A 22,927-nucleotide genomic window follows, 5' to 3' on the forward strand; every position below is an offset into this window, starting at 1 on the left:
AGCCCCCCCAGTCAATTAATATTAGCCCCATACCAGTCACACTACTGAAGCGCGATGGGTTGAGACGCTTAAGAAAAAGCTGTGGACGAGATAAAATTTAGTAGGGTGCTATGTTTTTTTTCTCCCGCTACTTTATTTAGATGTTGGTTTGTATATATGAGCTGCACACTCAGGCACCTTTTTGTTTTGAGCATACAAGAGACTTAGCCGCTAGTAAATTGGCTTTCAAAGTCATTATCAAAAAATGATGTCATCGTGGTAACTCAATGTTACAAATGAAGCCTTTTCCTATATTTTAGCAGAATCAGCTGACAACCAGGCGCACCACTTTCAGCATCAGGAGCCCTCCTCTTTTCCAATTCCATCCTTCTCCATTGCCTCCGAATGGTCTTTTTGTTGTAATTTTTAACAAATCCAGTCTTGTCTGGGATGGCTCAAGAGCCCAGCAAGAGTCCCACCTTGCATGAATGTCAATCAAAGGTCACTGGAGCAACACATACCACACCATATCACTACAATGAAGTTAATGAACAAAATCATGCAGATACACAGGACAGATACTCATCCATCTTTCACAACAATGTGTCGTTCTATAGAAAAATGTATCTAATTGAACAGAATGCACACATCACAATGACCAACAACAATGTGGAGGACCTGGACCACCAATCTGTATTGTATGATTGTTCACTTTACAATCATCTGGACCTATGTGCCAATAGCTTTGGCATGGACCATCATCCTGTATATGCACTGAGGGCACATAATGCAGTATGCTTGAACCCTACTCCAACGGCTTTATTTAAGGGACCACCTACAAGGAACCTTGAGCACCCTTCTCTGTCACCAAGGACATTGATTTGTGTTAAGAAGGTGCTTGCAAGGCCACACACAGCTAAATCCCATTGAGTGGGCCATAAAACAGTGCTGTTGGAGTAAAAGGTGCTGAGGTGGGATTGCAATCTCATCAAAAGGTCTGTGACAACCATGAATCTGGATAGGGAACTAGTTTCCTGGGGCACGGGTTAAAAATATACTTTGGAGAAAACAGAGAAGAGAAATTCCAAACACATTAATATTCCAGTCATTACATTGAACAAATCCAATCTCAATTCATGGGACTATTAGTTCTATTCCTTGTTTACCTTTAAGATTTTGCTAGGTAGACCAATCATTTGTTAATTTGGCTGGTAAGCAGACAAATTATGATAACCACGTAATTGGATAAGAATATAAACTTCTGTATTTCTATCCACATGATAGTAGCAGAATATATTTAATGTCCAAGTGTCGGTAGAAATGGGTTTACATATTTTAAACCTACTGGCTCAGCACATACATTTTCCACAACAAAACCAGTCATAATGTAACACTACATTGAAATATTGGCCGCAAAGAAAACGTTGTATCCACAGTGTCATGAATTAAAAAACAACAACATTTATTTAGTGCCTCTGAGAAATGATACAGCACATACTGGTTACAAAAATAATGAATATCCACAGGTTCATACTGGTTCAGTCAAGACACAACAGTAGCACTATAGCCAAGATAGTCTCAGAAATTAATCAACACAAGGCTGCTTATTAAGACACTACAATGTGTCTTAATAAAATACATCTGGGTTTCCTCAACCAATACAGTCAGCAGTCACTCCAATAGAGATTAGCACCAAATTGAACTCAAAACATTTTCAAACCCCACTGGCAGGTTATTATCAACAGGATTATATATTTTTTGATTAAAAGCAAAATTGACCCTTATATCAAATTTGTCTCAGCATCTGCTTTACGGTTACGAAAGACATTGTAACTTGCGTCTTGGATATGAGTATGGTGAATTTAGTGTAGGCTATGCCCAATGAGGACATATAAAACATAATGTTCACCAAATGTAAAATGGCAAGTAGACATGTACAGTAAACTTCTACAGATGTAGGAATTAGTCATATTTATTCTAAGAGTCATCATATCTTACCTTAGTTTTATTTACTTATTTTTAAAAGTATCTTGACATCAAAGCATAATCTCTTTTGACATGCATTTCTAAAACCACACACTCCTTTTCGCAACGTACAGTTTTCCATATTAGGTTAGAAACACCCTCACCTGTGTAAATGTTTGAAATAGTCTGTGAAAAAGTGCTGACTACAATATGGATTAAGGCATTTTTCATGTGTTACTATTCCAATTCAAATTGTGTGTTCTAACATAACTTCATTTAAAAATAAATATCTATTATCTTCTTTAATTCTTAAAATATCATTTAAAAGGTTACTGTACCCTACAAGCCTTAAATGGAATGAAAATAAAATGAAAATGTGGAAAATGGTACATTAAAATGGTTGAATATACCAAATTTAAAGACCGCTTCAAGAGTAACATCAAATCAGGAATAAAATAAAACTCAAACAGACATATCATATACAGACAGATTTTTTTACGCACACAATTTAAAAAATGCTGCCGCAGTTAGCTTCTCTTCTCTTGTTCAACCCCTTGGAAAATATGTGCCAATGCCCCGAGAAAAAGGCAAACACCTCTCTGTTCGACCCGTCTCTTTGGCATTATGGAAGGGATAGAGAAGACAATGGGAAACTTCTCTGCCAGGCAAGTGCTGCAGACCCAGTTCGAAAGACGTCATATTTTTAGGGGCGGAGGGAGGAGGAATGCGCCTGTTTGTACACTTGTAATGCGTTTACTTGGACCAAAGTGACAGGGATGTTTTTGTAAATTATTTTTTGGAGTGTGAGAGAGAGCTGTTCTCGATACACAGCACTATATAGGAGCTAGAGCAACTGCTGGGCAACTGTTGTAGGAGCTGGCCGGTCTGCAGTGAGGACGCTAGGCCTGTCACCTCGCGGTCTCCGGCCCTCCATGTCTCGCAGTAGTTGTCAGTCTGGCGGTGACCCTCGTTGCTAGAGCCGTGCCAGACCATTTTTTCAGGCCTGAAGGGAAACAAATTGAAGGAAATTATGTTAATCACCTTAAGTACATCACCTTATTACACACATTTTTATAAAAAAAATCGATCCAGTTAACAGTAATAATACAGTGCCTTCATGTCACTGTTATAAGCAGTATGGCATAAGCCCTGGCATATCATACATACATAGACTACCACTTAAGCTACCACTCTTTATAAAACATTATTTTTGCTTATGGCGACACTCATTATGACTAATGAGAAAGTAAGTATTTGCCATAATAAGAACGATAATGCACGGTTAGATTAAAAAAATGGCAAATTCTCTATAACAGCCAAAAAGAGAATGTCCCATCGATTAAGGTACATTGATAAATTAAGCAGCTTTACATGTGCATAATTTAAGGTTAGACCATACAGTGTTGAAAGGTATTCAACTCTATTAGAGTAAAACATTTCACAGAGAGTGTTGATATTGTAAAACTAAAGGTAACACTCTACAGTGTTAAAAGGTGGTCAACTATTAGAATAAAATGAATGACTCTGGTGGAATAGATTTTTAACACGTTACACCATTGCGAATGAATGCAACAATAACAAGTGTTGGCAAACACTTTAGAAAGTGTAACATTTACTCTGTGTAGCATAATAATATAGATACATTTTTTTGGCTAGCTAGCTTCAGGGACTTTAATGGACTTTGTAGATTTAACACTATTAGAGTTGATTCAACACTGGAGATGTTACTGTGTAGCTGTGTCTGAGAGGCAACCACTCACCATGCACTGTCTCTAAGGATATCTCTGCCATCAAAGGAGTAGATTGGTGCATTTTCCTTCATCCTGCCCCCAGTCTTACTGAACATAGACTCCCAGCTATTAAAAAGCACTTGGTCCTAAAGGGAGAGAGCATATATGTTCGTCAGCAAGAGACACAAGGTTAAAATGAAAACCCATGGCAGCATTTCATTACTTATTTGATGCTGAACAGTGTTGGATTGAAACGATCTCTAGAATTTCATGAAATGCTAATGAATAGGTTACTTCACTAAACGCAATGTCAATTTGGTATCAGAAGTGGGATCCCACAGTCTAGACTTGTGTTTTCAGTAGTATGTTTACACACCTTCAGGTTTATGATGGGGAGGCTGTCTCTGTCGGACTTGCGAACAATGCTGTAGAGGTCCTGGAGCTTGGAGGACAAGAAAGCCCTGAAGGTGCCCTTAAGGCCCACAGCACGAGCCTGCTGGAAACACAGGAAGTCTGACCCACGAATGCCCCGCATGTTGCCCACTTGGGGCATGTTCAGGGCGATCAGGTGGAGCTGATCAGAAAAGAGAGATGAGTTATAAAAACAGCTCAGGTCTACACACACTATTTAGATGAAAACATTTGAACAATACATACTTTCTGGGAAGGCACATTAAATGATGATAAAGGTACTCACTCCTGGCCCTGATGTATGCAAGTGACCGCCAGGCTGGGGAACAGGAAGGGGAACGGGTCTTCTCTGGGGGGTGACTGGGAATCGGCTTTCGGGCTGGTTGGGATACCTGTTCTCAGGCTGCACATGGCTGTAGCGGCCATCTGTCTGAGGGGGGTACCTAGCGTCAGTCTGAGGGGGATATCTGGGGTCGTACTGAGGGGGATATCTGGGGTCTGGGTTACGGTTGTCGGGTCTGGCAGGCCTGGGGATCTCCACCGGCTTGTGAGGAGGAGGCTTGATGGGGTGGGTGGCGGTACCGCCTTGGGAGAAGTGTTCAGCTCCATTGTTGGCCGAGTGATCCTGGGACTGGGGGTAGTTGACGACAGGGGGGGGCTGGACAGCCGCTACTTCGTTGTCCTGAAGATTAAGAGCATTATTTATTTGACATGAAAAGTCGTACTGGATTTTATGACTATGACCTTGTTTCCTCAAATATATCAATAGCTATTCATTAAATAAGTTGATACATTTTCTCTCTTTTATTTACACATTTTTACATTGATAGAACAACTTACCAGATCTCTGTAGAAGGGACTGTAGTCACCGAGCTGAAAAACAATAAGCATATGAAAAAAGTACACACATTCTTTGCTGAGTTGTGTTTTTCTAAGTTTCTTTTAGTCTGCACTTCAACTTTTTGAATGTGCATCTCCAGCTCCTTCCTACCTTACGAACCCATTTCTCATATGAAATAAAAATGTATGACTGTACCAGGACTTGTTTGAATCCATTGCGGACTCGGATGTAGAGATCTGTTTTGTCGACAATGTAGATGAGGGTGCCCTCCGACTGGCGTCTTGCAGTAGCAATCATGGTGTCGTATGACCTCAAAACTGTCACCTGTGGAGACCAGTACATATTATAGTACACATACAAGACGACATATATCAATCAGCCAAACAACCAGTGAATCATATTAGTTATGATGAATACATTCACTTTTGACCAATGCAAAATACAGTACACCTTTACAATCTTTGAATCTGCTTTTTTTCTGAGATTCCTCCACTTAACTGAATACATCAATCTCTGGTTTATGGAACATATACAGAGCCTTCAGAATTTATTCCACATGTTGTTGTGTTACAGCTTGAAGTGAAAATGGGTTATATCTTTTTTTCTCCTCAGCCATTTACACACAATAGCCCATAATGACAAACTGAAAACATGTTGTTTTTTTTTTTGTGCTAATTTTTTGAAAATGAAATACAGAAATATCCAATTTACTTAAGTATTCACACCCCTGAGTCAATAGTTTGTAGAAGCACCTTTGGCAGCGATTACACCTGTGAGTCTTTCCGGGTAAGTCTCTAAGAGCTTTCCACACCTGGATTGTGCAACATAGGGCCCATTATTATTTTAACATTTTTTCAAGCTCTGTCAAATTGGTTGTTGATCATTACTAGACAAACATTTTTTACGTCAAAACTGTAACTCGTCTAAACTGTTCATTGGTAAGCAAGTCCAGTGTAGGTTTGGCCTTGTGTTTTAGGATATTGTCCTGCTGAAAGGTGAATTCATCTCCCATTGTCTGGTGTAAAGCAGACTGAACCAGGTTTTCTTCTAGGATTTTGCCTGTGCTTAGCTCCATTCCGTTTATTTTTTATTATGAAAAACTCGCCAGTCCTTAACGATTACAAGCATACCCATAACATGATGCAGTCACCACTATGCTCAGTAATGGGTTGTATTGGATTTGCCCCAAACATAACACTTTGTGACATAACACTATAATAAAGTTAATTGCTTTGCCACATTTTTTTGCAAACAGGACGTATGTTTTGGAATATTTGTATTCTGTACAGGCTTTCTTCTTTTCACTCTGTTAATTAGGTTAGTATTGTTGAGTAGATACAATGTTGTTGATCCATCCTCAGTTTTTGTCACGACTTCCACCAAAGTCGGTTCCTCTCCTTGTTCGGGCGGCGTTCGGCGGTCGGCGTCACTGGTCTTCTAGCCATCGTCGATCCACTTTTCATTTTCCATTTGTTTTGTCTTGTTTTCCTACACACCTGGTTTTCATTTCTCTCATTAATTATTGTGTATTTAACCCTCTGTTCCCCCCCATATCTTTGTGTGGAATTGTTTGTTGTAAGTGCTTGTGCATATGTTTACTGGTGCGTGTCAGGTTTTGTACCCATGTTTGTTATTTCTTTATGCTGTTGGATTTGAAATTAAACTACTCCGGCTATTATCTAGTTCTGCTCTCCTGCGTCTGACTTCCCTGCCACCAGTTACGCATCCCTCACAGAATTCCACACTTAACATATGGAGTCAGCAGGAGCAGGTGCCCCTGGTATAGGGGTCGAGGAGCGCGTCCAGGAGCAAGCGGCGATGATCCACCATCTCGGCGCCGCCATGGACCGCGTCGTCCAAACCATGGACCGCTGGGAGAGACAGGGAGTTCCACCAGCACAACCAGGGCCTCCAGTACTCGTCTCCCATTCACCCGGTCCCAGTGGGATTCGTCCTTCCCCGGAGTACGACGGGACGGCTGCACGTTGCCAGGGTTTCCTATTGCAGTTAGATCTCTACCTGGCAACCATACACCCGACTCCTTCGGGCCGTAAGAGGGTGTCCGCCCTCGTCTCGTGCCTCTCAGGAAAAGCCCTGGAGAAGGAGACACGGCGCTGGACCATTTCGAGGATTTCAAGGGTAGAGTGGCGGATGAACGTTTCTACCGTCTGAGGCAGGGGACGAGGACCACTCAGGAGTTCGCCATGGACTTTCGGACACTGGCCGCCGGCACGGGATGGAGCAACAGGGCCCTGATCGACCACTATTGCTGCAGTTTGCGCGAGGACGTCCGTCGGGAGTTGGCCTGCAGGGACACCAGCCTCACCTTCAACTAGCTGGTGGACCTGTCCATTCGGTTGGATAACCTGCTGGCTACCCGCGGATGTCCAGAGTGGGGTCTGTCGGTTCCATCCCCCAGCACCACCGCTCCGATGCCCATGGAACTGGGAGGTTCTGTGCGCAGGGAGACCGGAGGAGGATTCGTCTCGTGCACCAACTGTGGCCGCAGAGGTCACACTGCCTGTCGGTGCCGGTTTGGTTCCTCTGGGGATCGAGGCAGCAGGCAGGGCACTCTGGTGTCACCCCAGGTGAGCCGGCACCATTCTCACCCAGAGCCCTCTGTTGCACACATGTTTTTGTATGTCACTTTTCCAGAATTTTGCCCGCAGTCCCAGCTTAAGGCTCTCGTCGATTCAGGCACGGCTGGGAATTTTATAGACAGAACGTTCGCCCATAGTTTAGGGATCCCCATTGTTCCCGGGATATCCGTTGGTGCTACTACTGTGAAAAGTCCAGACCAGGTTTCCATCGTGCACATTCCCCCTGAATATGCCGATTTGGCTCTCGTCTCCAAAAAGAAGGCGATTCAATTACCACCCCACCGATGGGGGGGGGGGGGTTGTGCGATAAATCTCCTGGTAGACGCTGCACTTCACAGGAGTCGTGTGTATCCCCTGTCACAGGCGGCGGCTATGAAAACATATGTCTCCGAATCCCAGCGTCAGGGATACATTCGTTCCTCCACTTCACCCGCCTCCTCGAGTTTCCATTTTGTGAAGAAGAAGGAGGGAGGTCTGCGCCCGTGTATTGACTATCGAGGTCTAAACCAGATCACTGTGAGGTACAGTTACCCGCTACCTCTCATAGCCACAGCGATTGAGTCAATGCACGGGGCGTGCTTGCTTCTTCACCAAACTAGATCTCAGGAGCGCTTAGAACCTGGTGCGTATCCGGGAGGGAGACGAGTGGAAGACAGCTTTCAGTACTACCTCAGGGCATTATGAGTACCTCGTCATGCCGTACGGGTTGATGAATGCTCCATCAGTCTTCCAAGTCTTTGTAGACAAGATTTTCAGGGACCTGCACTGGTGTAGTGGTGTATATTGATGACATTCTGATATACTCCGCTACACACACTGAGCATGTGTCCCTGGTGTGCAGGGTGCTTGGTCATCTGTTGGAGCATGACCTGTACGTCAAGGCTGAGAAATGCCTGTTCTTCAAACAGTCCGTCTCCTTCCTAGGGTACCACATTTCCACCTCAGGGGTGGAGATGGAGTGACCGCATTTCAGCCGTGCGTAATTGGCCGACTCCCACCACGGTAAAGGAGGTGCAGCGGTTTCTAGTTTTTGCCTATTACTATTGCAGGTTTATCCGGGGTTTTGGTGTGTAACCACCAAGACTCTTCCTTGAGTTGGCCGCCTGGCCAAACTGAGCAATTGGGTGAGAAGGGCCTTGGTCAGGGAGGTGACCAAGAACCCGATGGTCACTCTGACAGAGCTTCAGAGTTCCTCTGGGAAGATGGGAGAACCTTCCAAAAGGACAAACATCTCTGCAGCACTCCACTAATCAGGCTTTTATGGTAGAGTGGCCAGACAGAAGCCCCTCAGTAAAATGCAAATGACAGCCCTCTTGGAGTTTGCCAAAAGGCACCTAAAGGACTCTCAGACCACAAGAAACAAGATTCTCTCATCTGATGAAAACAAGATTGAAGTCTTTGGCCTGAATTCCAAGTGTAAAATAAAATGAGTGTGAATCCCAATAGAAAGAAAAAAAGGCATCTCTGGAAATATGGGTATTTTCTTCAAAACCATTTAGGCCAGAGACGAGTTGTTCAACAGGTTTGACAAACCATGTGGCGGGAAGTGTCGCGGGCCGTTTTAAACTAATCCCGGGTTGCTACTTATTGGTGTGATAAACAACTATGTTCAGTCATGTTACCTAGCTAGCTAACCTGATAACTTGACAGTAGGTCTAGGCAAAAGGGTCTTGCAGCATGCCTGTCTCGAAACATTGCCCCATTTTCACTGTCTGGCACTCAGAGGCTGCATGACAATGAACTTGCACAGCCTGTACTCTTGGTTATAAAAGGTGATTAAATTATACAATGTACAAACATTACTCGCTGTGCTCGGTAATCCAATGTAACAAATGTAGAAATCTAACCACAGAAGATGCATCTGGGTCTACATTTCCCGCTGGCTGTTTACAGCTGCCACACCTCATACGCTCATGAAAATGATTAGGATATTATTGGACCTGCGCATACAAGAGACTGTCTTTTTAAACATTTTATAGCAGTGGGTTCTTTAGATCGGTAGGGCTGAAAAATGTGGTAGTATAATTTGGAACAGTACTACCGCATTGGTATCATAAGTATCATGACGTTTTGGTACTGTGATGTTACCATGGTACTGGTATACCGTGCAACACTAATAGAAATGTGTTATTTGTTCACTCGTGTTCCCTTAATCCAATATTAGGTTTTGGTTGACGATCTGATAACGTTCAGTGTGAAAGATAAACAAATATAAAGAAAATCAAATACTGTATGACATACTGTGGGATGACCCCTTACCCCTGAAGTGTGACCAGGAGTTCCAGGTGGTCCCGCAGGTCCGGGGGGGCCAGGAATATTGATGGCTGTGATGAAGAAAAAAATGATGACGATATGATATGATATACACTGGGTGTACAAAACATTAGGAACAACTTCCTAATATCGAGTTGCACCCCCGTTTTGCTCTCAGAACAGCATACAAGGTGTCGAAAGCGTTTCACAGGGACGCTGGCCCGTGTTGATTCCAATGCTTCCCACAGTTGTGTCAAGTTGGCTGGATGTCCTTTGGGTGGTGGACCATTCTTGATACACAAGGGAAACTGTTGAGTGTGAAAAACCCAGCAGCGTCGCAGTTCTTGACGTAAACCGGTGCACCTGGCACCTACTACCATACACTGTTCAAAGGCAGTTAAATATTTTGTCTCGTCCATTCACCCTCTGAATGGCAAACATACACAATCCATGTCTCAATTGCATCAAGGCTTAAAAATCCTTCTTTAACCTGTCTCCTCCCCTCTTCATCTACACTGACTGAAGTGGATTTAACAGGTGACATACATAAGGGATCATAGCTTTCACCTGGTCAGTCTATGTCATGGAAAGAGCAGGTGATCCTAATGTTTTGTATACTCTGTGTAGTTGCTTGTACCTCACTCCAAACCACCTTACCTTGGGAGTATACCCTATTGAAGACTATTGTGACATTGTGCTTGTCACTGGTTAGGAAACTCACAGTGGTTAGGTCTATAGGCCCCTGGTAGTGAGGGGGACCCTGGGGGCCCGGGAGGACCTGGTGGGCCTTGGATTCCTGGACGACCATCGTAGCCGATCCCTGGGGAGCCTGGTGGGCCCTGGGGACCAGGGAGGCCCATGATTGAATCTCCCTTTGGACCCTGTGATAAAAAAAAATGGAAAATAACATTTAACTTTACTTGTGCCACATTCACCATAAGGCCCTCTTTCCCTTTTTGTTAGCAAGACATGACAAATATTGTAAGGTGTCTTAAAGACTGATCAGGTTCATTTTATGTCCTCTCAATTTCGTACCATAAGTCCTGGGTTTCCAGGGGGTCCTGGTGGGCCTTGTTGTCCTCTAAAACGGGGGTCATAATAGCCACCACTTGGCTCTCCCTTCTCTCCCTTCACGCCAGAATCCCCACGCTCTCCTTTCAGGTCATTCTGCAAAGACAAACATCTATTAAATGCTCTGTCCTGTCAAACGTAGCCATCTTCTTAAGGATGATAGGATTATGTAGGTATAGGATAATAGCATTTCACTTCTTGTTAGGTTTTCGGTTAATTGAAGATGAGTGTTCAGAATCTGGACTGGCAGTAGAGAGCTCTTTACACCAAATCAGAGTGTAAATCATAGAAAGGCAAAATACAAAAAGATGAGTGAAATCCAGATACATTTTTATTGGAGAACTCTCTAAGGCTAGATTAAAAATTCAACAGCGATGTAGTGGAGGTTAAATGTTTGTAAACGCTGTTTATGCACCTCTTTATTCTGTGAATATCTTTTAACCACCTGTTCCGCCAAATTAGTGCTTTTTGCATGAATGTTTACACCATCTCAGTGTTCCAAATTGTACAAACCTACTATTTTAGCTACTAAATCCCTGTATGTAATGCATACTGTAGTACTATTAATGATAATACTGTACCTTGAATGTGAATATGTCTAAGTTAGAGGCCACACCTGGAAATAAAAATGTTAAAAATCACGAAAAGCATATAGGTTGAATTGTAGCCTTAAGATAAAACCAAGTGGTTGTTGTTATCCCCTGTGCTGTATTGAGATATAAAAGTCTTACCTGGCGTTCCTGGGAGACCTTGAGCTCCGCGATCACCTTTCTCCCCCTTTGTCGCTACAAAAAACAGAAAACATGTGAAGAATATACACAGTTTAGAAAATAAATATGGAAACATTTCTATTAGAAATAAATATAATTTGGATCACTGTATTGTAATGGTTGTTTTCACTACCCATGCCCAATGGCAGTCAAATGTAACTTTTTTTATGGGCTAATGGAATGGTTTTAAAACAGAATGGATTTCGAAGTCTAAATTAAACCTTGACAGCACTATTTGATGTTCCAGTTTTTTATAAGTAAATTCCCCAAATCTAGGTGCTTTTTAAGAAAGCATTAGCCGAATCTCTTGACGGTAGATTGATCACGAATCCCTCTTTCTTCAATAGCTGAATACAATTGAAGGTTGATGGGGAAATGTTTGTCTCTTTAAAGAATAAAAACTGTCTCTTCATTTTCAACTCTTCAATTGGATGACTGCTGGGTATGCTCATGTGCCAATTTTAATCCTCTGTCTTCAAGATGTATTATGTTTGACGTAAAAACAACAAATTATTGTCAGCATACCTGGATAATTCCTTGAGGCGTCATATCCCTGCAACAAATGGGAAATTAAACATTAAAGTATTCTCCAGTATTTTGCACACAAACATGATATCATATTTCTTATTCCTAGGTGAAGATGGCATTATAGACTTTTTTGTGGCCAATGGCATCGATGGTACAGTTGAAGTCAGAAGTTTACATACACCTTAGCCAAATACATTTAAACTCAGTTTTTCAAAATTCCTGACATTTAATCCTAGTAAAAGTTCCCTGTTTTAGGTCAGTTAGGATCACCACTTTATTTTAAGAATGTGAAATGTCAGAATCATAGGAGAGCGAATGATTTATTTCAGCTTTTCTTTCTTTCATCACATTCCCAGTGGGTCAGAAGTTTACATACACTCCATTAGTATTTTGTAGAATTGCCTTTAAATTATTTAACTTGGGTCAAACGTTTAGGGTAGCCTTCCACAAGCTTCCTACAATAAGTTGGGTGAATTTTGGCCCATTCATCCTGACAGAGCTGGTGTAACTGAGTCAGGTGTGTAGGCCTCCTTGCTCACACACGCTTTTTCAGTTCTGCCTACAAATGTTCTATAAGATTGAGGTCAGGGCTTTGTGATGGCCACTCCAATACCTTGACTTTGTTGTCCTTAAGCCATTTTGCACAATTTTGGAAGTATGCTTGAGGTCATTGTCCATTGGAAGACCCATTTGCGACCAAGCTTTAACTGATGTCTTGTGATGTTGCTTCAATATATCCACATAATTTTTTTCCTCATGATGGCATCTATTTTGTGAAGTGCACCAGTTCCTCCTGCAGGAAAGCACCCCCACAACATGATGCTACCACCCCTGTGCTTCACGGTTGGGATGGTGTTCCTCCAATTGACTCAAAAGATGTCAATTAGCCTATCAGAAGCTTCTAAAGCCATAACATCATTTTATGGAATTTTCTTAGCTGTTTAAAGGCATAGTCATCTTAGTGTATGTAAACTTGATACAGGTGAAACTTGATATAAGTGAAATAATCTGTCTGTAAACAATTGTCGGAAAAATTACTTGAGTCATGCACAAAGTAGATGTCCTAACAACGCGTCATCCGGGATATCCTTGTCTCATCGCGCACCAGTGACTCCTGTGGCGGGCCGGGCGCAGTGCACGCTGACCAAGGTTGCCAGGTGCACGGTGTTTCCTCCGACACATTGGTGCAGCTGGCTTCCAGGTTGGATGCGCGCTGTGTTAAGAAGCAGTGCGGCTTGTGTATCGGAGGACGCATGACTTTCAACCTTCGTCTCTCCCGAGCCAGGACGGGAGTTGTAGTGATGAGACAAGATAGTAGCTACTAACAATTGGATACCACGAAATTGAGGAGAAAAAGGGGTAAAAATAAAACATAAAAAATAAATAAAAATACAAAAAAATTGCGGAGTGGTTGAAAAACGAGTCTTAATGACTAATCTAAGTGTATGTAAAGTTCCAACTTCAACTGTATATGACCTTTAGGGTTGTGTTCATTAGGGCATGCACTGGAAAATTAAAGTGATTGTTGCTTATTAGACAAGGCAAAGTTGTCAGTCTTCCATTTGGTGCTGAATGAACAAAACCCTGGTTTTGGGAATAAGGATTCTGATAAACTCACGTTGAAGCGGTTCACAGGCACAGCTGGTGCGGGTGGTCCTGGGGGTCCAGGTGGGCCTGGGACACCCTGAAAAGAGATGACATTAGTCAGCGCACTTCCATTGGATTGTAAACCAGCCCAGTGCAATGTTATATGCACATGTCACACTTACTGGGTAGCCAAATCCGGCACCTGTGGATGGCTCTCCTTTTTCACCCTTGTATCCGTTTACACCAGGACGACCCTGTAGGAAACAGACATGGACAGTTAGACACTACACAGGCCTTACAAAAGGAGCATTCACTAGAAATAATAATAGAGATAATACTAGTAGTAGTAGTATAAGTAGTAGTAGTTGTTGTAGCATTCTGTACTTACTTTCCATAATAACACTCAAACTGGCAATAGATGTTATGTACATTTTGACTTATTCCACACCTGCTCAACAAAAGGAAACATCTGTATCTCTCAAATTGATGTCACACGAAGCAATCTGGATGCAATTTATGTTGCTTGCAACAAAGTTGCATCCAGGTAGCTCTATGTCTCCCTTCCAAAATTGCCTGCAACTTAGCTGCATTGCAAGAGACAGAAATCAATCCTATTTCGTGCAACTGACTGTTTTCAATATCCAATCAGTGAGCAGAAAAGAGTTTACATGATTCGTTGATATCGTTCCAATCGGAAATCCGTCCCAGTTGCCATGTCAACACAGGTGTCAGTGCTGCACCAATAGCGACAAAAAATACATGCCAAATGGAAAATGGTTTGAATAAAAAAATATACAGTACCAGTCAAGAGTTTGGACACACCTACTCACTCAAGGGTTTTTCTTGAATTTTACTATTTTCTACATTGTAGAATAATAGCGAAGACATCAAAACTATGAAATAACACATACGGAACCATGTAGTAACCAAAAAAGTGTTAAACAAATCATAATATATTTTAGATTTTACATTCTTCAAAGCCACCCTTTGCCTTGATGACATCTTTGCACACCTTTGGCATTCTCTCAAACAGCTTCATGAGGTGGAATGCATTTCAATTAACAGGTGTGCCTTGTTAAAAGTTAATTTATGGAATTTATTTACTTCTTAATGCATTTGAGCCAATCAGTTGTGACAAGGTAGGGGTTGTATAAAGAAGACAGCCCTTCTTTAACTTGTACTGTATGTATGCAGTGGGTCAAAAAAGTATTTAGTCAGCCACCAATTGTGCAAGTTCTCCCACTTAAAAAGATGAAAGAGGCCTGTAATTTTCATCATAGGTACACTTCAACTATGACAGACAAAATTAGAAAAAGAAATCAAGAAAATCACATTGTAGGATTTTTAATGAATTTATTTGCAAATGATGGTGGAAAAAATAAGTATTTGGTCACCTACAAACAAGCAAGATTTCTGGCTCTCACAGACCTGTAACTTCTTTTTTAAGAGGCTCCTCTGTCCTCCACTTGTTATCTGTATTAATGACACCTGTTTGAACTTGTTATCAGTATAAAAGACACCTGTCCACAACCTCAAACAGTCACACTCCAAACTCCACTATGGCCAAGACCAAAGAGCTGTCAAAGGACACGAGAAACAAAATTGTAGACCTGCACCAGGCTGGGAAGACTGAATCTGCAATAGGTAAGCAGCTTGGTTTGAAGAAATCAACTGTGGGATTAATTATTAGGAAATTGAAGATATACAAAACCACTGATAATCTCCCTCGATCTGGGGCTCCACGCAAGATCCCACCCCGTGGGGTCAAAATGATCACAAGAACGGTGAGCAAAAATCCCAGAACCACACGGGGGGACCTAGTGAATGACCTGCAGAGAGCTGGGACCAAAGTAACAAAGCCCACCATCAGCAAGGGCATTGAAGATGATACGTGGCTGGGTCTTTCAGCATGACAATGATTCCAAACACACCACCCGGGCAACAAAGGAGTGGCTTCGTAAGAAGCATTTCAAGGTCCTGGAGTGGCCTAACCAGTCTCCAGATCTCAACCCCATAGAAAATCTTTGGAGGGAGTTGAAAGTGCGTGTTGCCCAGCAAAAGCCCCAAAACATCACTGCTCCAGAGGAGATCTGCATGGAGGAATGGGCCAAAATACCAGCAACAGTGTGTGAAAACCTTGTGAAGACTTACAGAAAAAGTTTGACCTCTGTCATTGCCAACAAACTTTTGTTATTGACCAAATACTTATTTTCCACCATAATTTGCAAATAAATTCATAAAAAATCCTACAATGTGATTTTCTGTTTTTTTATCTGTCATAGTTGAAGTGTACCTATGATGAAAATGACAGGCCTCTCTCATCTTTTTAAGTGGGAGAACTTGCACAATTGGTGGCTGACTAAATACTTTTTTGCCCCACTGTGTGTGTGTGTGTGTATATATATATATATATATATATATATATTTATATATATTTATATATATTTATATATATATATATATATATATATATATATATATACACATATATATATATATATATATATATATATATTTATTTATATTTATATATATACATATTTGTGTTTTTTAAATTTAAAAAATAGTTGGGGAGACTTAATATACTTCCAAATGACTAAAACCAAATCGAAACTGTGTTGAAATGATAATGGACCAACATTAGTAGAGTGTTTTGACTGTGTCCAGCTCACTAATAATCACCGAAATGAAAGCTAGACAGTCAGGGAGCAGAGAAAATTGGATAAAGGTTTTTTATCCATCATTTTGGGCGGCAAGGAAATCCGAGAGACCAAATGCGGCCGCGGGGGAAAAATGAGTTTGACACCCCTGATATAAACAACTCTAGACACCCTGGCTAGTCATGGTTTATGTACAGTAGATGGTCTGGCAGTCAATAAAGGTAATTTTATAAGTGAAACCAGATGTTTATCTGTCCAGTTTTAACTGAAAATGTCTAACATGAACTGCATTAGCTAGCTCGTCACTAACGTGGTTAGCTTGCTAGCTTGAGATGATGTCACAAGCAATTTGCATCTGCAACAGTAATTACATCCATATTGCTTTGTGTGACACTACTACTGTCACGCTACTGAGACCCTACTGTAATTGTAAAGTTAGAAATTTAGCTCCAGTACTTACAGGTCTTCCAGGCATTCCAAATTCACCCTTTATCCCAGAAGGTCCATACTGCCCCTGCACAAACAACACATCAATCATATGTGACAAAAACACATTCACTAGAAAACTTTTTATCCGTTCGACAGGGGTGGATTTTTGTTTTGTTTTGTGTTTTTTTAAATGATGATTGTCAAATCATTTTCAAGGTACGTGATGTCACCGAGTAATAGTTAAGCTCCACATATTATTCTAAATTCCTGAATTGCATGCAAAATCTGTTTTTTTCAACTACAAAAATAATGCTTCTTTGCAGGACAAGGATTGTCCTGACTTTCAATGCCTGAATTGCTTCATCTTGCTTTTCTGGTTGGCTGGAAAGTTTTACCATCCAATTATTTCAGATCTACAGGAGTTTCACCATGGCACGGAACACGTTGACGCATGACAATTATTAGAATATGGCAAATATGTAAGGGATACTCAACGAAGGGTTATGTGTTCTATGGAAAATAATAAATTACATGGAAGGTGTGTGGAACTGACCTTCCACGGAATTGCATTATTTTCCAGAGAATGCATAGAGCCCCTTTTCTACCATGGCTATATTTTAACACATTTGTTCAACTGTGTTTAACATCCACTGAAGTAGCTAGCAAGTTTAATAAATAGCTACAGTAGTTTCCTTGGTAACCAAACAGACAGACTTGCTAATTTAGCTAACCAAACCATCAGTCCTAGCTTGCTATTATGGAAATTGAATTCAACAATGCCAATAATGTTTTTATATTTAACTTTGGCTTTCAAAAGCAGCTCAAACATGAACAGATGAACGTGCAAGTAGAGATACTGGGGTGCAAAGGAACAAAAAATATATATATAACAATATGGGGATGAGGTAGTTGGGTGGGCTATTTACAGATGCGCTATGTACAGGTGCAATGATCTGTAAGCTGCTTTGACCGCTGATGCTTAAAGTTAGTGTGGGAGATAGGACTCTCCACCTTCAGTGATTTTTGCAGTTCGTTCCAGTAACTGGCAGCAGAGAACTGGAAGGAAAGGTAGCCAAATTAGGAATTGGCTTTGGTTGACCAGTGAAATATACCTGCTGGAGTGTGTGCTACGGGTGCTGCTGCTATGGTGACCAGTGAGCTGAGATAAGGTGGGGCTTTACCTAACAAAGACTATACATGACCTGGAGCCAGTGGGTTTGACTACGAATATGAAGCGAGGGCCAGCCAATGAGAGCATACAGGTCACAGTGGCGGGTAGTATATGGGGCTTTGGTGATAAAAACAGATGGCACTGTGATAGACTGCATCCAATTTGCTGAGTAGAGTGTTGGAGGCTATTTTGTAAATGACATCGCCGAAGTCAAGGATCAGTAGGATAGTCAGTTTTACTAGGGAATGTTTGGCAGCATGAATGAAGTACGCTTTGTTGCGAAATAGGAAGCAGATTCTAGATTTAAATTTTGGATTGGAGATGCTTAATGTGAGTCTGGAAGGAGAGTTTACAGTCTAACCAGAACTGTTCAGATTCAGAGTAGTGATGCTAGACAGGCGGGCAGGTGCGGGCAGCAATCGGTTGAAGAGCATGCATTTAGTTTTACTTGCATTTAAAAGCAGTTGGAGGCCACGGAAGGAGTGTTGTATGGCATTGAAGCTCATCTGGAGGTTAGTTAACACAGTGTCCAAAGAAGGGCCAGAAGTATACAAAATGGTGTTGTCTGCATAGGAGGTGGATCAGAGAATCACCAGCAGCAAGAGTGACATTGATGTATACAGAGAAAAGAGTCGGCCTGAGAATTGAACCCTGTGGCACCCCCCATAGAAACTGCCAGAGATCCGGACAACAGGCACCCCCGATTTGACACTGAACTTTGTCTGAGAAGTAGTTGGTGAACCAGGCAAGGAAGTCATTTGTGAAACCAAGGCTGTTGAGTCTGCTGATAAGAATGCGGTGATTGACAGAGTCGAAAGCCTTGGCCAGGTCGATGGATACGGCTGCATAGTATTGTCTTATATCGGTGGCGGGTATGATATCGTTTAGGACAAGGTGTATTTAGAGGGCAGGTTGGTCAGGGTGATATCTATGAGGGTGCCCGTGTTTACAGATTTGGGGTTGTACCTGAAAGGTTCCATGATCATTTGCGTGAGATTGAGGGCATCAAACTTAGATTGTAGCATGGCCGGGGTGTTAAGCATATCCCAGTTTAGGTCACCTAACAGCACGAGCTCTGAAGATAGATAGGGGACAATCAATTCACATATGGTGTCCAGGGCACAACTGGGGGCAGAAGGTGGTCTACAGCAAGCGGCAACATTGAGAGACTTGTTTCTGAAAAGATGGATTTTTAAAAGTAGAAGCTCAAATTGTTTGGGCACAGACCTGGATAGTAAGACAGAACTCGGCAGGCTATCTCTGCAGTAGATTGCAGTAGATTGCAGTAGATTGCAACTCCGCCAACTTCTGGGAGGAGGCTTCTGATATTAACATGCATGAAACCAAGGCTTGTACGGTTATAGAAGTCAACAAATGAGAGCGCCTGGGGAATAGGAGTGGAACTGGGGGCTACAGAGCCTGAGTTCACCTCTACATCACCAGAGGAATAGAGGAGGAGGAGGATAAGGGTACAGCTAAAGGCTATAAGAACTGGTCGTCTAGTACGTTGGGGACAGAGAATAAAAGGAGCAGATTTCTTGGCGTGACAGAATAGATTCAAGGCATAATGTATAGACAAGGGTATGGTAGGATGTGAGTACAGTGAAGGTAAACCTATGCGTTGCGTGACAATGAGAGAGGTTTCATCTCTGGAGGCATCAATTACCCTAGGTGAAGACTCCGCATGTGTGTGGGGTGGGACGAAAAAGCTATCTAAAGGCATTTTGAGTGGGACTTTTGGCTCTACAGTGATATAAAACTAAAAATAGCCAAGACAGCAGTAGACAAGGCATATTGACATTAGAGAGAGGCATAAAGCAATCACAGGTGTTGATCAGGAGACCTAAGACAACAATGGGTAAATGGCAATGAATGGGCAGAGCAAGTCAGTTAGGTACATATAGGACCAGTTCAAGGCTGGGACTGACAGGTAAACCAAATGAGGTACCGTGTTATTGAAACAGTCCAGGGGGCATCAGCTGTGTAGCCGAGTGATCATAGGGTCAAAGGAGCAGCAATAGGTGAGTCAGGGTGCTGTTCGGTAGTCACTACTACGATGGGCGAGCAGGGGACACAGCGTTCAGAAAAGCTAGCGTGCCGGGGCCAGTAGATGGTCCTGCGGCGATATCGTAACAGAATAGCCTGTTGAGACCATATTGGGCGTTCACGTCGGCAGTCCAGTCGAGATGGATTGGCGGGGCTCCATGTCGACAATAAAGGGTCCAGGCCAATTGGAAAAGGAGGTATTGTAGTTCTAGAATTAGTTGGTATATGGGCCTAGCTCGAGGCTAGCTCAAGGCTAGCTGTTGTTGGCTTCGGGACAGAGGCGTTAGCTACCAGTAGCAGCTAGCTAGTAATGATCCAGTGTAATGATCCAGAGCGGCAGAAATCCAGTGATATGGTAGAGAGAAGCAGTCTGATATGTTCTGGGTAGATATCGCGCTGAACAGACTGGCAGGTGATTGTTCGAGCTAAGGCTGGCTGATTCCGGGGAAAAAAAGAAGAGGACCGCTAGCCGTGGCTAACAAAGACTAGTATCTAGTTACCTGGCGAGCTCCTGATGGAAGTTCCAGTTATAAGGAATTAAAATATGGCTATAAGAATGAATTCTAGCCACTGAATTCTACCATGCTGATACTGTGCATTATAGGGGAATAACGCACTCTAGAATGCCATTCAAGCCAATAAGAAATTACTAATCAACAATGCCATGGTATAATTAAGCAATAAAATACCGCCAATATACTACGGCTAAGGGCTGTTTTTAACCACGACACAACATGGAGTGCCTGGATACAGCCCTTAGATGTGACATACTGGCCATATCCCACAAACCCGAGGTGCCTTATTGCTATTATAAACTGGTTATCAACGTAATTAGAGCAGTAAAAATAAATGTTTTGTCATACCGTGGTATACGGTCTGATATACCACGGATGTCAGCCAATCAGCATTCAGGGCTCGAACCACCATGTTTACAATGTCTGATATACCACAGACTTCAACCATTCAGCATCCAGGAGCCAAACCACCCGGTTTATAAAATTAAATTATTGCATTTTATACAGTGCCTTGCGAAAGTATTCGGCCCCCTTGAACTTTGCGACCTTTTGCCACATTTCAGGCTTCAAACATAAAGATATAAAACTGTATTTTTTTGTGAAGAATCAACAACAAGTGGGACACAATCATGAAGTGGAACGACATTTATTGGATATTTCAAACTTTTTTAACAAATCAAAAACTGAAAACTTGGGCGTGCAAAATTATTCAGCCCCTTTACTTTCAGTGCAGCAAACTCTCTCCAGAAGTTCAGTGAGGATCTCTGAATGATCCAATGTTGACCTAAATGACTAATGATGATAAATACAATCCACCTGTGTGTAATCAAGTCTCCGTATAAATGCACCTGCACTGTGATAGTCTCAGAGGTCCGTTAAAAGCGCAGAGAGCATCATGAAGAACAAGGAACACACCAGGCAGGTCCGAGATACTGTTGTGAAGAAGTTTAAAGCCGGATTTGGACACAAAAAGATTTCCCAAGCTTTAAACATCCCAAGGAGCACTGTGCAAGCGATAATATTGAAATGGAAGGAGTATCAGACCACTGCAAATCTACCAAGACCTGGCCGTCCCTCTAAACTTTCAGCTCATACAAGGAGAAGACTGATCAGAGATGCAGCCAAGAGGCCCATGATCACTCTGGATGAACTGCAGAGATCTACAGCTGAGGTGGGAGACTCTGTCCATAGGACAACAATCAGTCGTATATTGCACAAATCTGGCCTTTATGGAAGAGTGGCAAGAAGAAAGCCATTTATTAAAGATATCCATGAAAAATGTTGTTTAAAGTTTGCCACAAGCCACCTGGGAGACACACCAAACATGTGGAAGAAGGTGCTCTGGTCAGATGAAACCAAAATTGAACTTTTTGGCAACAATGCAAAACGTTATGTTTGGCGTAAAAGCAACACTGCTGAACACACCATCCCCACTGTCAAACATGGTGGTGGCAGCATCATGGTTTGGGCCTGTTTTTCTTCAGCAGGGACAGGGAAGATGGTTAAAATTGATGGGAAGATGGATGGAGCCAAATACAGGACCATTCTGGAAGAATGACCTGAGAAAGACCTGAGACTGGGACGGAGATTTGTCTTCCAACAAGACAATGATCCAAAACATAAAGCAAAATCTACAATGGAATGGTTCAAAAATAAACATATCCAGGTGTTAGAATGGCCAAGTCAAAGTCCAGACCTGAATCCAATCGAGAATCTGTGGAAAGAACTGAAAACTGCTGTTCACAAATGCTCTCCATCCAACCTCACTGAGCTCGAGCTGTTTTGCAAGGAGGAATGGGAAAAAATGTCAGTCTCTCGATGTGCAAAACTGATAGAGACATACCCCAAGCGACTTACAGCTGTAATCGCAGCAAAAGGTGGCGCTACAAAGTATTAACTTAAGGGGGCTGAATAATTTTGCACGCCCAATTTTTCAGTTTTTGAATTGTTAAAAAAGTTTGAAATATCCAATAAATGTCGTTCCACTTCATGATTGTGTCCCACTTGTTGTTGATTCTTCACAAAAAAATACAGTTTTATATCTTTATGTTTGAAGCCTGAAATGTGGCAAAAGGTCGCAAAGTTCAAGGGGGCCGAATACTTTCGCAAGGCACTGTACATTCTGGCTTTCGCAGGCTATACCTGAGACATGAAAATAATGTGGGAGGGCATACAGCCTGTCGGCAATTTATTAATGTGCAATTTGCCGCTATTTGCCGTTTTAGGTGTGACATCATTACGTCCAGCTGTTTTCATCGACAAAAGATAGTTCAATTGAAATGCACCCTAGCAGGAAATTGCTGAATCCATTTTCTATGCAAACTTTTTAAATGTTGACAATAAAATCACTAGACAAGTTAATGGAAACATA

The 22,927-nt window shown here is 42.1% G+C and overlaps 1 protein-coding gene across 4 annotated transcripts in view; it reads right to left on the reverse strand.

Moving 5' to 3' along the window:
- Positions 1–1,417: 1,417 nt before the first annotated feature.
- LOC110501280 (collagen alpha-1(XVIII) chain) overlaps positions 1,418–22,927 on the reverse strand; it is a 175,247-nt gene continuing 153,737 nt past the window's right edge. For 3 of the 4 annotated variants that reach the window (XM_021578715.2, XM_021578713.2, XM_021578714.2), the window contains 15 exons: positions 16,856–16,909; positions 13,918–13,989; positions 13,767–13,832; positions 12,146–12,173; positions 11,582–11,635; positions 11,432–11,466; positions 10,815–10,946; positions 10,501–10,660; positions 9,786–9,850; positions 5,122–5,250; positions 4,926–4,958; positions 4,372–4,767; positions 4,051–4,248; positions 3,705–3,820; positions 2,593–2,947 (listed from right to left, as the gene is read on the reverse strand). In XM_021578715.2, the coding sequence (XP_021434390.2) occupies positions 2,734–2,947; positions 3,705–3,820; positions 4,051–4,248; positions 4,372–4,767; positions 4,926–4,958; positions 5,122–5,250; positions 9,786–9,850; positions 10,501–10,660; positions 10,815–10,946; positions 11,432–11,466; positions 11,582–11,635; positions 12,146–12,173; positions 13,767–13,832; positions 13,918–13,989; positions 16,856–16,909 (1,752 nt within the window). In that variant the 3' untranslated portion in view covers positions 2,593–2,733. Of the gene's footprint in view, positions 2,948–3,704; positions 3,821–4,050; positions 4,249–4,371; positions 4,768–4,925; positions 4,959–5,121; positions 5,251–9,785; positions 9,851–10,500; positions 10,661–10,814; positions 10,947–11,431; positions 11,467–11,581; positions 11,636–12,145; positions 12,174–13,766; positions 13,833–13,917; positions 13,990–16,855; positions 16,910–22,927 lie in introns of all 4 variants that reach the window. The other variant, XM_021578712.2, reaches the window with a different exon arrangement.

This window comes from Oncorhynchus mykiss, chromosome 22 (genome assembly GCF_013265735.2).
Source record: "Oncorhynchus mykiss isolate Arlee chromosome 22, USDA_OmykA_1.1, whole genome shotgun sequence".
NCBI classification, from domain to species: domain Eukaryota; kingdom Metazoa; phylum Chordata; class Actinopteri; order Salmoniformes; family Salmonidae; genus Oncorhynchus; species Oncorhynchus mykiss.